The sequence below is a fragment of the Dunckerocampus dactyliophorus genome, chromosome 5 (assembly GCF_027744805.1).
Source record: "Dunckerocampus dactyliophorus isolate RoL2022-P2 chromosome 5, RoL_Ddac_1.1, whole genome shotgun sequence".
Lineage (NCBI taxonomy): Eukaryota > Metazoa > Chordata > Actinopteri > Syngnathiformes > Syngnathidae > Dunckerocampus > Dunckerocampus dactyliophorus.
Window position 1 is genome coordinate 27,317,444 of NC_072823.1, and position 15,845 is coordinate 27,333,288.

At 40.3% G+C, this 15,845-nt stretch overlaps 1 protein-coding gene across 1 annotated transcript in view; it reads left to right on the plus strand.

The window, feature by feature from the left end:
* fbln1 (fibulin 1) overlaps positions 1–15,497 on the plus strand; it is a 57,207-nt gene extending 41,710 nt beyond the window's left edge. Inside the window, exon 17 of the mRNA XM_054776606.1 lies at positions 14,974–15,497. Coding sequence (XP_054632581.1) covers positions 14,974–15,113 — 140 coding nt within the window. The 3' untranslated portion in view covers positions 15,114–15,497. The remainder of the gene's footprint in view (positions 1–14,973) is intronic.
* The last annotated feature ends 348 nt before the right edge of the window (positions 15,498–15,845 follow it).

Consider the following 15,845-nt stretch of genomic DNA (forward strand, 5'->3'; position numbering starts at 1 on the left):
ACAAATATGACACTTCATTGTTTGGCCTTGGCGGAGGTCTGACCTGTTAGCGTTTGCGTTTCTACGCTCATTCATTCCGGTCTGTATATCATCCCCTGCACTGCCAAGATCCCTGGTCCATCACACTTGGAAACACAAACAGTGTAGGAAAGCATTATTCATACTAACAGTGGATTAGGAACATGTTTTCACAGAGCTGATGATGGGATGATTGACAGTAAGTGGTTAGCCACCCTTGACCTCCACGGGGGGCCCCCTAGAATAACTCTGCTGAGGGGCCTCGTACCTCACAGCGAGGCCAGTAAACCACACAGACACACCTGAGCTCCTCACTAATCCTCCCCTCATCAGGACCAGTTGCTCCAAATTGCAGTGTAAAAATAGGAAGAAAACCTCCAGAGCAGAATGTAGATGTATAAAAACATATTTCAGCACCGCCTGCAACTTATACAAGATAAGTTAATTGCATCATTGTGTTCAAGGGCCCATATTGTACTATTTTTAGTCTGAGAGGTGCCACAATAGTCTGTTAGCCTTGATGCTTAAATTGAAATGCGTGTGGTTTTAGCTTCAATGCTAATGAGCTGTGTTTGTCCACGTCTGTCTGCGTCCACTTTTTTTTACGTACACACTGCAACTCCGTGTAACGGATGGCAGCCAGTGCAGCTGGGCGAGAGTACGTTGGTAAACCTCACTCCCCGACGCCTTAAGAGTCACGCTGGACATCGAGTTTAGAGTATGGGCTTTTAGCCCGATGGCTAACGCTCTCAACTCTCATTCTGAGCGGAACCAGTCGGGTTACATCTGCACTTGTCCAACGTAATAGTTGCCATATATCACAAACGGACACAAATGCATAGCTGTGTGAGCTAATGTGCTAACATTGCACTCACATTTTAACATGCTAGGTAGCTGAATGAAAGGCTTTACTTTAAGATGTGCAGCGAAGCCTGATTTTATTTTTTATTTTTTTGCTCATCTAACATTCTTATCCTTCTCTTAACACTCCTTGTTGAGGCTGCTCCTTTTTTATGAATAAGTGTCACAAAACAAGGACATTCTATGTATGGATATGTTTATTATTGTCACTTGAAGGACTTTATTTTAAGACGTGTTGCGAAGCCTTTTTGTAGGGTTAGGTTGCAAAGCTGTCCTCTGTGAAGTGATAGATGTATACACAGGGTGGGCTTAGCTAAATAGGGGCAGGTCAGAGGTACTACCATGTCCATGAGGAAGTTTAAAATTTGGATTTTAGGGACACATATTACGTGTTAGGACATCATTTAAGAACTACATTTTGCATGATAAGGGACTTTTAATACAGTTGAACATCTAAAGTTGAACATCTCATTCAGAATTTGACCAAAATGGCAAAAAGAGTAAAATAAACCACTAAGCTGGATGAAAACTGATGCCAGTGTCTTGACACAGATTCCCTTCATACATTTTGTGTTCATCCATCAATCAGAGGTAGTGTGGAGGGTCATTTGCACGGGACAAGCCACCAGTCCATTTTCATCCTCTTCATCATGCTAAGCAAAGCCAAACAAAAATGGGGGGGGAGGTTAGTCATCCCTGGAATGACTCCTCTTCATGAGTAATTATTTGTAATGGAAGGACTTGTATGTATCATTACTCACCAGTCTTTTTTTTTTTTTGAAATGCAGGATGCATTTCAAGTCTTGGAAGAGATAATGCAACGTTTGTCCTCCGTTGGGGCAAAACTGCACTGCACATTCATCAAGCCACAGCAAAATTCCCTTCATTTTTGCAACGCAAGTGGGAATGTGCATGTGCGGTTGCGGGAAATAAACGTGAAGCAGCCAGCCAGATGAATGAAAGTGGGGGGCGTGGGGGAAGCAGACAGTTTGCCTCTGTGCAGGTAGCCGGTAACGTCCATCCGCCAGCGGGCGGTGGAATGTGAGCCTCCTGTGCGAAACGCGACCACTTCAGAGCCCTGGAAATTGCGGCCGGTCTGATGAAGAGTCGAGGACAGCGGCGGAGATAAGCAGACGGTGCGGTAACTCAACCCTCTCAGCCGGCTGTCATTTTAGGGATGAATCACTCCGAGGCAGCGTCTGGCCCGCCAGAGAGCGCCAATCCCATAAGGAAGAACCTGTCTGCCTACATGGAGATTAGCACCGGGCCCGATCCTCCCAACAAGGAAGCCCTTTTATAAACAAGACAAGGCCTCTCTTGGGTGGTCCTCAGCCGTCACAGAGAGATGAAGTGATAGCTGTGCAGATACACGCGTCCAGTCAAGACATTTCCAGGACATATCACTCTCAGTAACTCATCATATGCACTTTTCTCTCTTAATCCATAGCCGTCGTTAATCTTTCCTCTCTGGCACTGGGATTTATATTATCGTGTTCTTTTTTTAGACAGGAACCCCTCAGTTTCTTCCATTTACAACAGATACAACAAAGACAATCATGCTAAGTCGCTATTATTGTGGCTGTTCCTCATATTTTGGCCCTTAAACTAGTCAAACTAAGGTAACCATCATTTTACAAATGGCTCTCAGTGGCTCCCCAATCTGAATCTGGACGGTGTGATATTATTGGACTTCTGTGCGAACCACAGTTTGTCCATAACGAACACCATGTTCGAAGGTAAGGATGTCCACCAGCGCACTTGGCACCAGGACACCCTAGGCCGCAGGTCTATAATCGACTTTGTAGTCGTATCATCAGACCTGCGTCCACATGTTCTGGACACGCGGGTGAACGGAGGGGCTGAGCTGTCAACTGATCACCATCTGGTGATCAATTGGATTAGATCGCGGGGGAGGATGCCAGACAGACCTGGGAGACCCAAACGTGTAGTGAGGGTGTGCTGTGAACATCTGGCAGAGTCTCCCGTTCGTCGAGTCTTCAACTCTCACCCCCGGCAGAGCTTTGCCTGCATTCCAGGGGAGGACGAGGATATTGCGCAAGCCCCGAACCTGATGGTGGACACTTTAGGTAAGGGCAGCCGTCAAGCTGAAGAAGGAGTCCTATCGAGCATGGATGGCTTGTGGGACTCCTGAAGCAGCTGACAGATACTGGCAGGCCAGGCGGCATGCGGCTCCGGCGGTGGTCGAGGTAAAAAATGGGTGTGGGAGGAGTTTCGTGAGGCCATGGAGCACGACTTTCCGTTGGCCTCAAAGAGGTTCTGGCAAACTGTCTGACGCCTCACAAAGGGGAAGCAGTGCCCGGTCCACACTGTTTACAGTGGAGACGGAAGCCTGCTGACCTCGACTGAGGATATAGTCAGATGGTGGAAGGAATACTTTGAGGCCCTTCTAAATCCAGAATTATCTGGGGCAGTCAAAACTTTCCCCAGTGGCAAAGCTACGGGGTGGACGAGTTTCGCCCTGAATTCCTCAAAGCTCTGGATGTTGAGGGACTGTCTTGGCTGACAGGTCTCTTCAACATTGCATGGAAGTCGGGAACAGTACCTCTAGAATGGCAGACCAGGGTGTTAGTCCTCCTTTTCAAGAAGGGTGAGCAGAGGGTGTGTTCCAACACACCCTCTGCTCACACTCCCAGGGGATCACACTCTTGAGCCTCCCTGGGAAAGTCTACCCAGGGTGCTGGAGAGAAGGGCACGACCATTAGTCAAACCTCAGCTACAGGAGGTGCAATGTGGTTTTTGTCCTAATCGCAGAACACTGGACCAGCTCTACACCCTTGCAAGGGTACTGGAGGGTACTTGGGAGTTTGCCCAACCGGTCTACATGTGCTTTGTGGACTTGGAAAAGGCATTCAATCGTGTCCCTTGCTGTGTCCTGTGGGGGGTGCTTCGGGAGTACGGGATGGGTGGTGCGCTACTACGTGCCATTCGGTCCTTGTACGACCGGAGCAGGATCCTGGTTCGCATTGCCAGCAGTAAGTCAAGCCTGTTTCCTTTGTCACCGATGCTGTTCATAATTTTCATGGACAGAATTTCTAGGCGCAGCCATGGCCTCAAGGGAGTTCAGAGGAAATGTTTTATCCTAAAAATTAACAATTATTTCACATATTTAATAAACTTAATCCCGATTAAAGTACTTTATTTCTTAATATTTTGCATTAGTCTAGTACAGGCGTGTCCAAAGTGGAGCACAGGGGCCATTTCCTGTTTTTCTATCGGCCCGCAGCACCGTCTAAAAACATAGTTTTACAAGAAAAAAAAAAATCGGCAGTCAATTTACAGGAATAAAGTCAAACTATTAAGATAAAAGGTTGTAATCTAACATGAAAAAGTCATAATTTTAGGAGAATGACATTCAAATATTATGAGGTAAATAATTTTAGTAGCATTAAGTTGAAATATTAAAATAAAAAGACATTGTTTTTTTTTAAAGGTCCTGACATGAGAAACTAACAAAACAAGGAATCAAGTTGCATTTTTGAAAAATTTGGTTGCAGAAAAAGTTATAATGTTACGAGAATAAAGTCAAATTGCTATGGGAATAAAGTCATAATTACGAGAATGCAAAATTATATATAAAAAAACAACAGAAATGGAAAAAAAACTGCTGTGATTTTATCAGAATAAAGTCAAAATGCTTTTCAAATAAAGTCATAGAATGGAAAATTATAAAAATAAAAAAAAGCAGAAATGAAAAAAAGAACTGCTGTAATTTTACGAGAATAAAGTCAAGACATTAAGAGAAAAAACTTATATTCTAACCGGAACAAAAGTTGCAATTTTACAAGAATAAACTCGTAATATTATTATGACTAATTAGGGAAAATAATCATTTTAGTAGTATAGAGTTAAAATATTAAAGAAAAAAGTTGTTATTTTCTTTCAAAGTCATAACATTATGAGAAGCAAACGAAACAAAATAAAGCTGTCATTTTTGGAAAAGTGGATAGCAGAAAAAGTTATAATGTTACCAGAATGAGAATGGAAAATTTAAAAACAGCAGAAATGTGAAAAACAGCTGTCATTTTATGAGAATAAAGTCTAAATATTCAAGAGAAAAAAGTCGCATTCTAACGCAAACAAAGTTGCAATTTTATGAGAATAAACTTGTAATATTATGAGGAAATATATTGTAATTTTAGTAGCATGGAGTTGAAATATTGAAGAAAATGTATTATATGTCGTGATATTATGACAAACAAACACAACAAAATAAATGGAAATTTAGGTTTGTGAAAAAGTTATAATATTATGGGCATAAAGTCAAAATTTTAAGAAAATAATTATTATATTATTGGAGTTATTATAATAATTATTTAAGAAGAAAGTTGAAATATTTGGAAAATTAAAAAAACAGCAAAAATGGGGAAAAAAGAGCAAAGAGTGAAGTTGTTACTAATAATGGGCTTTTTCACTTAGAATGTGCTGAGATGCACATAACTTCTTAGCATATCTACATATGTTGTTTTACAAAAATATAGAAATGTTCCTTGCATCTTTTCATTTTTCACCATGTGGCCCTCGCTGGGAAAAGTGTGGACACCCCAAGTATAATGACTTAGGCTTACTAAGGCTTTAAGACATACTTTTCACCTGCTTTCACCACATTGTTAAGTCTATTTCTTGCTCCTCCTTTGTGGCTCTTTGTTTTTTTTGCTTTTGCCATGAAAAATAATGATTCATGTTTTATCATCCCAGCCGCTCCGGCCCGCGACTGCCAAAAAGTCCAAGAAAAGAAGCGAGCGATTCCCCGTTTGGCTACGTTAGGGTGACGTCACTCCCCCTGTGAGCGACGGCGGCCAAAAGTGACACACGGGCCGTTTGAGAGATCTTTAACTCTGACTCACTTTAAATTGAGCTGAAAATACCGGGCCGCATATGCCGGCCTTTTGAAAGATCCCGCCTCCTCTTTGGAGTGGTGGTGTCTGCGCAGCCTGACCTTCTAGCTTGTCCATCTACCCGTAACCGTCCTATAAAAGCCATCCCTAAGGACATGACTTTGTCCTTTCATCTAGTTTATAAAGACTAAGATACATCACAGTTGTGGCCAATACGAGCCAAAAGGATAGCCTTCACTGGAGTATTTGCATCCCGGAAACGTGTATACCACCTGGATGCTCTCCAGTGGTTTCCCCTCAGTGACCACAAGCAGTGTGTCATTACGCAACAACGCGGTCGAGCCCAAAGCGCACTTTGCATTTGTCTCTGGTGTTAGAGCCGTTCATTGTGGATTTTGTCATACACGTGCTCGCCGGGTTGTAGAAACCATAAATTGTACCGTGTACTGGTCATGAGGAATGACAAATGGCTGCTAGTGTTTGACTTGTATCGTCTGTGCCGCTGACATCATGACCTAAGGGTCGCATAGTCTTCTCTTTTCCAACAATTTTAAAAAGTGTCAGAGGTGCCACAGTAGTGTATTGGGAGCTTTGATGCTGGAATTTAGACACTTTAAAATATAAAATACTAGCTATGTGTGCCAAAGTGCTACCATTGTACTCGCATTGTAAAGCAACATCATGCTAGCTTAGCCTACAGTAGTAGCGAGGCCTGCTTTGAATGGTGGGCTCATACAGTAGATGGGGTGGGCTCATCATGATTGAGGTGGTATCATGTGCAACTTTTTCCAAGTAAAAGTATGCCTTTTTTAAATATAAAATGACTACTTTTTGTCATAAATGACTACTTCTGCTATGACGTCTTCATTTTTGTGAAATTACATTTATCTCTTTGTGTTTTTCTAATAAAATGTTGACAGTGTTCATCAAGTGTTAACTGTTTTCTAAAAAAAACAACCCATTTTATTCTGGTAAATTTTCTTCAAGTTCCTGAAATGAACACTTTTTCTGGTAATATGAGTTTATTTTTCTGGAATTACTACTGAACATTTTCATGTTCAGTCTTTATTTTACGTTTTTTCTCCATTGCTTTTGCTCATTTCTTGAAACAGAAATGACATTCTCAAAATAATATTTACAAAACTCCAAACAACCTGGCAATTGTTCACCACAGATTAAATTTCTTATTCATTTCATCAAATTACAAATGTCTTAGTACGTGTCTCAGTGTCTAAGACCGTCTCTGCAAATGGTGAAGTCCAGGTAGCTACAGTTAGTACAGTTAGTACCTACATTTAGAGCACTGTTCAATTGTCAAAATGGGTCTGTAATATAGCGTAACAGCACGCATGGCATACAGTATATGAATCTCCTGGAACATTGGATACATTGATTATTTGACAGTCAGCTGAAACTTGAACTTGGGCTGTGATGTGTATGAGAAACTGTGACCAGACAGATGCTGTGTGGACGCTCGGGAAGGCAAGGATGGTACCCAGGAGAGGGAGGGCGAGGATCACGACCAGGGAAACAGTACTGTAGGTCAGCTACAGTACTGTAATAAAGCTGTAGTTTTCATTTTCCAATGTGTTTGTGCTTATATTACAGTCTGTTATACTAAACACACGGTCTTATTATGCTGATATATGGAAGTTACTTTATTTTTGTGAATAAAAATAGCTAAAACTTCCTTGGCAGTATGAGTGATGTCAAACCTCGAATGCTATTGTTACCGAAACATCTAAAATCCATTTTTTTTCAGTTTTATATGCAATTATACTGTATTAGCTAGAGAAACAAAACGAGTACAGTTACTACTGTCAATGAATGACAGGGCTTAGAATGAGAGGCGGACATAAGGGATATTTCAGCGTTCCTCTGCCATAGTGACAAAGCATGGAAACATTTTCACTTGCAGTCAAAGAGACGCCAATGGGACGATGCATTGTGGGGGCACTGGTAATTTATATGGGAAAGAAATGTAGTTTTGACACATGAGTGACGTGTTTTGGGAGAGGTATGAGCTTTTGCAGGTGAACCATGGTGTTGTGCTGAACCATCCAAGTGTATATTGCTAAAGGAAACAAGAGTGTTGAGGAAGTCAGCCAAAGCAGTTGAGAAGGATCTTTGCATTTTGGTGGTCCTGACTATTTATTTATTGGGGACGGAATTAGCTTTGAACAGTTTTGGGAAAGATATGAGCTTTTGCAAGTGACTTATAGTGTTCTGCTGAACTGTAAGACTGTTGGCCAAATGATCTTAAGATTTTTGAAAAGGTCATTTCTGTTTCAAGAAATGAGCCAAACCAATGTAGAAATAAGTTTTAAGCTAAATCATTTCTTTTTCAATTCTTTTAACGTAAATTGCTAATACTATTTTTGTACAACTTTCGCCTTTATCTTACCGTCTTTTTTTTTTCTGGAATTACAATTAAAACATTTCTTGTTCAAGCTTTATTTTAAGATGTGTAGAGAAGTCGGATAATTATTATTATTATTTGTTTTATTCTTTTCAAATAAATGGCTGCTTTGTCCTCACAACTATTATACTTTTGGGAGTCATGGAAATAAACGTATATTTGTGTAGTACATTTTTTTCGGTATCTTACCATCTTTTTTCTGGAATTACTACTTAGCATTTTCATGTCCAGGCTTTATTTTAAGATGTGTAGCGAAACCTGATTTAATATATATATATATATATATGTATATATATATATATATATATTTTTTTTTTTCTAACATTTTTATTCTTTTAAAATAAATTGCCACTTTTTTTCTACTATTAAAATATATTGCTTTTTCCTTAATTTTGTGGGGGATCATGGAAATTAATTTCTATTTAAGTCCATTTTTTTCTGTAGCTTACCATCTTTTTTTTTCTGCAATTAATACTTAACATTTTCATGTCCAGGCTGTCTTTAAGATGTGTAGCGAAGCGTCATTATTATATTTTTTAGATTTTTCAAAATTATTATTTAAAATAAATTGCTACTTTTTTCAACAAAAGAAATGTTCTACTTTTTCCTCAAATTTGGGGGGGATCAGGGAGATAAGCTTTATCTACTACATTTTTTTGGTTTATTTTATCATCTTTTTTTCTGGAATTACTACTTAACATTTTCTTGTCCAGGCTTTATTTTAAGGTGTGTAGCGAAGCCTGGTTTTTTTTTATTTATTTATCTATTTTGTCCCATCTGTCTCGTCTCAGCTCATCCTCCATGAACCAGGATGTTCTAACTAACAAACAGATAGACAAACAAACACAAATACTTAGAAGACTTCATTTTTTCTTTAATAAGTAGCATCGGGCCGCATGGTGGTCTAGTGGTTAGCATGTGGGCCACACAGTCAGGAGATCGGGAAGATCTGGGTTTGAATGTCCGCTTGGGCATTTCTGTGTGGAGTTTGCATGTTCTCCCCGTGCGTGTGTGGGTTTTCTCCGGGTACTCCGGCTTCCTCCCACATTCCAAAAACATGCATGTTAGGTTAATTGGAGACTCTAAATTGTCCATAGGTATGAATGTGAGTGTGAATGCTTGTTTGTCTATACTGTATGTGCCCTGCCATTGGCTGGCCACCAGTCTAGGGTGTACCCCGCCTCTCGCCCGAACTCTGCTTCGAACTCGAAGGTGGGATAGGCTCCAGCATACCCTAGTGAGGATAGGCGGCATAGAAGATGGATGGATGGATAATTAACATCATCGATGGGAATCCTCCTCCACCATGAAGCCTTTCAACTCATATGTCTGAGAATCATTTTCAGGATTTAAATTTGTGTCTCTTATTGCATGTCAGTGGAGGTTAGCCGTCTTTCGGAATGGCGCTGACGCTTCGGAAACAAGAAAATCTTAAATCCCGCTCCACTGGCTGCCTCACTGTCACCATGCAACAGCATCCCATAACAGCAAAACACGGGAGCAACCCTGCTACGACTTGGAACCCTTTCCACACTGCGCCAAATACTACAATCATCATGAGAATCTTCTGCGTGCCCACGCAACCCAAGACGTGACAGAGTGGTGGAGACAGCTCGCTGAAGTTCCGCTGGCTTTTGCCCCCCCCCCCATACTTCAAGATGGATCCCCGGAGGAGCGCCTGTATCGCGTGACTGCGACTGCTCCCCTCCGTCACACACATGGGACTCATTTACCCTTGTGGGCCGCAGTGATGGTGCCACAAACACCGGGCCCCCTCAGGAAGGGAAGGAGCGAGGCAGGAGAATTAGCGTGCGGTGGGGTTCTGCTGTCATATCGTGCCAGTCACGCCAAAACGGGGGAATGGGGAGGCGGGGGGGGAATCATCCTTTACACAGTAGCAAACATTTAGTAATATTTTAGTTGTTTTGGACAAATATATTATATTGAACACTATGACATGAGATCACTAGTGGGTTCGATTCTCCCTTGGGCATTTCTGTGTGGAGTTTGCATGTTCTCCCCGTGCGCGCGTGGGTTTTCTTGGCTGGCGACCAGTCCAGGGTGTACCCCACCTCTCGCCCGAAGTCAGCTGAGGTAGGCTCCAGCATACCCCCCGTGACTCTAATGAGGAGAAGCGGTATAGAAAATGGATGGATGGACATGAGATCAAGTTTGCTAACTTAGCTTAGCATCGCCTAAAGGCAAGATTGCACGGAAGGTGGATGAAGTCATGTTTTTATGACAACGGCAGTGAACATATGCACAACAGTTCCATGGCGTCATGCACTCGTTACAGAGCGAATGTGGCAACTTGTAGGCCTAACATTTGCTGTATTTAAACGCACACATGCCGCACTGCAACACATTTGTCCACTTCCTTACTTGCAAAATATGAAAAAATGTTGGGGAAAAAAAGTAAAATTACAAGAAAAAAACTGACTGAAGTCCTAATTTTTTCAAGCGTTTTTTTGTTGTTGTTTTTTTAAAACAAATTTTAAATGATCAGAATTACGGGATTAATATTTGACAGGTTTGTGTGACAATTTTTTCTGTAAACAAGTTTATTCTCAATAATATACAACTTTTTTTTAAAGAAACAAAATAGGCTTTTTTTCTGGCAGGAGTAACAAATATATGAATGAAACATGAAAACATTTTTGCAGAATATTACTAATTTATTCATGTCACATCACTATTTTTTTCTCACATTATTAAGAATTTATTTAAGTATTTTTTTGATCGCAATATTGCCAATTTTTTTGTGCAAAGTCGCAATTTTTTCTTGCAATACCACCAATTTATTTGTGTAACATCACTATTTTTTCTTGCAATATGACCACTTTATTCACTTATAATGTTTTTTCTTACAATATGACCACTTTATTTACTGATCATAATGTTTTTTCTTGCAATATGACCACTTTATTCACTTATCATAATGTTTTTTCTTACAATATGACCACTTTATTTACTGATCATAATGTTTTTTTCTTACAATATGACCACTTTATTCACTTATCATAATGTTTTTTCTTACAATATGACCCCTTTATTTACTTATCATAATGTTTTTTCTTGCAATATGACAAATTTATTTACTTATCATAATGTTTTTTCTTGCAATATGACCACTTTATTTACCTATTGTAATTGTTTTCTCCCAATCTTCTTGGCTCGACATTGCACTTTTTCTATAATATTATATCTTTATGCTTTTTTTTTTTTTTCAAGTGAAACTTTCTTCTGCAAAAGAAAATACTGCTTTTTCCGCAGGTTTTGAGGAGATCAGGAATGTAAACTTCTATTTATTTAATCATTTATTTTTATCTTGTTTTAAGTTCATTTTCTTTTTTTCATCATGTTCGAAAAAAATCCATTAAATACAAAACAAATCCCAAAAATATTACAACTTTATTCTTGTACCATTACAATTTTATTATGATATTACGGCTAGATTATTTGTGTTAAAGAGGTCAAACAACTGTTTATGTGTATTAAAAGTGTGTCGTAAAAAGATCCCAATCACAGGCACTCGTGCAGATTTGACTGGTTTCGGAGGGCTACTTCAGAATTAGATTGAAGATACCAAAGAATAGGAGCAGGAACGGACAGTAAAGCGGGACAAAGGACGGTTGGAGTGTGATAAAAGGTCAGTGCGGTGATTGTGTTGTGCTGCCTGAAGGTTCCGATCCGATTGCTGTTTAAACAGGCTGGGGTTTAAATGTCAGTCACACTCTACAGAGAAAATGCTTACTGACAGTCTTCATAAACACGAGCTTTTTCCCCCCACAATTCACGAAAAAAGAGCAACCTGATGAATTCCATAGGCCTTCAATGAAGGAGGACGATACTACATTCCTGAACACGTCACTCCAAACATGTACATATCGATGTCATACACTGCATTTCATAGCAAGTGTTGGGGACAATGTGGCGGCGGGGAGGAAGCCATCTCTGTTTGATTTTATTGTCCCTTGGAATGGAGTTTGGAAAGCGAGTAAGCGCCGCGAGACTGACGTGGTTTGGACCATCCATGCTGAAAACAGAGCTTCCAGACAAGAGGAAAAGAGGTCGACGTGGGTGGTGAGGGCGAATATAAGCTGAGACAGAGAAGGACAACTGGGAAGAATGCAGAACAATGGTCCATGCACCAAGAGCCATGTAGGGTTTGTAGGGGTGTCACGAGACACCCAGCTCACGAGACGAGACCATGCATGGGATTGGGTCCACGAGACGAGACGGGATTTTGACATTCATTTTAAGAAACGTTATTATTTAACTGAATGTTTATTGTCCCACAAATTGACGTGGAGCAATATTATTGTCAACATTTTTTAGACCAAATAAACCATTGTTCTGATAAGATATAATAATAACAATACAATGTGTGTATATATATACTGTATATATATATATATATATATATATATATATATATACACTGGGTCCCCAACGTACGAACATCTGACTTGCAAACATTCGCGGATACGAACACAAGCCGACTGGCCTATATTTTATTTTATTTTGCCTTGTGCTCCATCAGTATTCTTGCTGCTACATGCTTGACCAGTAGAGGGCACTGTGACACTGCTAATGGGACCAACAGGTCGAGTAAGACACTGAGGAGCGAAAGCTAAATTGTAGCTGTATGATACAACCCGGACAGGACGTGTGATTAAAGTTTATAAAGAGTTAATAGGCCTGCTTAATTCTACACCATCCACAGAACACTACCTCTTTTAGAAGAGTCTAACAAAGACGACCATTTGTCCTTTTTTTCAATAACTCCTCCTCCAACTCCACCACAACCACTCCTCTTCAAAGGTAAATAACATTTATCAATACGTATTATTATATCACTTTTATTATTGTTTTTTTCATTAATTATCCTTGTTTAATATTACTACTGCATCCAAACTCATATTTACATACATACACATATACTGTATATGTATACACGTACATGTAGTACCTATATCATTGCTAATATTACCTTTTCCCTGACTTAAGAACAATTCGACTTAAGAACGGTCGTCTGGAACCAATTGTGTTCGTAAGTTGGGGACCTAGTGTATATGTAAAATGTCATCTTTCACTCTATAAAGTTTGCCATCTGTGACATGTATTTTCTCACAGGCAATTGGACTTTCTGTCAAACATTTGCAGCATTTCTTGAAATGCTAGCTGTTAAATACAGCTTTACTTCTCTTGTCTATGTCTATTTATTGTTGTACATATATTTAAAGCCAAGTCTTTGTGTTTTTATGAGTTATTAGTGTCAACATTTTAGCTTTTTCTAGTTACATTATGCCTTTTTGCTCCATTTTTCAACTTTTGGTTGGGTTTTGTTTATTTTATTTGTGCAATGAGCCGCATTCCACAAATGGCCTCAGCACTACAATTTGGACACTCATGCGTGTTTCACCAGAAAGGTGAGGTGCTGCCAGGTGATGGAGGGGTCTGCATTAGGTTGGCTTGGATTAAAGAGGGGTTTATGCAGTTTGCAGGAACCGAGGTGGAGCTCACTCCTGCTCGCCTGGCTTGTGAGGTCTGATTTTTTTCGAGGAGGCATTTTGATGATGCAAATGTATGTGACTCTTTTGAACGCATATTGTTTTGAGACGCCAAACTCTTTACCTAAATCACCCAGCAACTAAGCGAAACGACGTTCCTCGTCACGGAAATCCGTCCAGAACTGGACTTGTGGGACCAAGTGGGGCGTGAGTCACTGTTGATGGGCATGTCATACAATTTCATGTCGAAAAATCTGAACTATCCCTTTAATTTTTTATTTTTGCACCTTTATATTTTTACCTGTAAATGGTGCGCAGTGTCAAGGAATATAGTGAGTTGTGTGTTTTGATTAAAAAATGGTCAACACTTGAAATGTCCTGTAATTTGCTGATCGGAGGCGTAACCCCTGTGGCGGAATGACACGGCTCCCCAGGACGATGGAAAATGAAACTGGTGTCGAGTCAGTTCGCAGGCAACACGGTTCCACCCTGGCCTCGAACATAATCCAGCCCGAACACCAAAATTTGCTACAGTGGAAAAGGGGTATGAGAGATTTTCCTGTCTCTGATCCAATCTAAGAGTTAGGGTTCAAACAGTAGCAGTTCATAACCGCGGTTCGGTACACACCTTGGCTTTAAGGTCACCGTTTGTTTCATTTTGAGTACAGTGATGAAAACATAAAGTTTAGCTTTTGTGTAAGCAGCTTTAATGATTTTCTTCTGAAAATTGCTTTTGTCTTATCCACTTGCCTTTCCCCGTTTACTAATTTCACCGGGAAGGTGTTCCCAAACAGACTAAACGACGGGAAATACAATACAATACAATACAATATATCATGGGGCTGTTGCACTTCCTGTCCCTCACGTAATGCCCACAGTGGAGGGACAGGGTATGCCTCTGTACCGTACCCAATGTTCCATATGGAAAAATCAGTTTATGGATAAATGAAGAGTAAACGCAGCCGTATCAAGACCTGAGTCTAGGTTTGGTCACCACATCTGTAAAACCTAACTGACCCATTAAAAGCTATTTCCACACTTATTTCACTTCAACGTGAATTTATTGAGATGTGTGTTTTGGAATGACACAATTTTGTGCAAAATAACAAAATTAACTGAAAAAAAACTGTCCAGGGCTGGGATTGAAGCTGCACCCTCTGTCTTAAAAGGCAGCAGCTGTATCATTACACCACCAGATTGCATCTCTCCTGTCTCTCCCACGTGTTCTGTGTGTTGGGCCGGGTGGCCCTGCTCGCGATTGCCTGTGTCTGATCCAGTGCTGATGATTTGTCTTTGTCTCGTCTAGGTGTGGTCCGCCAGGTGAAGCAGCTGATCGGTCCCCTGATGACGGTACTCAAACTGTCCATGCGCAACCTGACCATCCAGGGCGACTCGGGTCAGAACATCATCAACGTTCACATCCATGTGTCGGAGTTCTGGTTCTGAGAGCCCAAGTCAATGCACTGTCGACACATTGGCAACGCTGCACGTTGATGACTTTTGACAGTTTCCAAGTTGAAACGCGACCGCGCTTTTGGTTTGATGACACGCTCAGCCCTGAAACGCACTTTTTCTGTGTCGCATCTGGCAAAACTGAGCTAAAAAAAAAAAGGAGAATGTTTACGCTTTAAAAATAAAAACGGGAGCTAAAAAGAGAAAATGCATGATAGGCTGTTGAACGATACAGATGAATGCACCAGTACTCCTCACATGACATTATATGCTTTCACTTTTTCTTTTGATAATGTATTTTTTCTATAGAATAAACAATATTTTACATACAATAGTGTGTCTATTAATTCAGCATGTTGCTGATCAAATTTCGAGGAAAGTGTGGCACTAGCCAGCTTAGTTTGCGATAAAGTGCAAAGTGTAGTATTTGTAATTGTAATTGTAATTGGTAATGATTGCATTTTTAGTATTTTTGGTGCTAATGAGAGTTCACTGGTTAAAACATCCGTCTCAAAAATTACACTTTTAAACCCAAGGTCCCAAAATGGTTTGTCTCAGACGGCGTAATGCTCACCTTCTCCGATTTTGGATTAACGCGTGCAATAAAAGTGACTGTTGTCATTAGAGATTCTCAATTTTGCCTTTCTTGCCGATATGCAAAACAGTGTTCCCTCGCTCCGTCGTGTTTCACCTTTTTCGGATTTGCTGTTTCGCAGAATTTCTTCA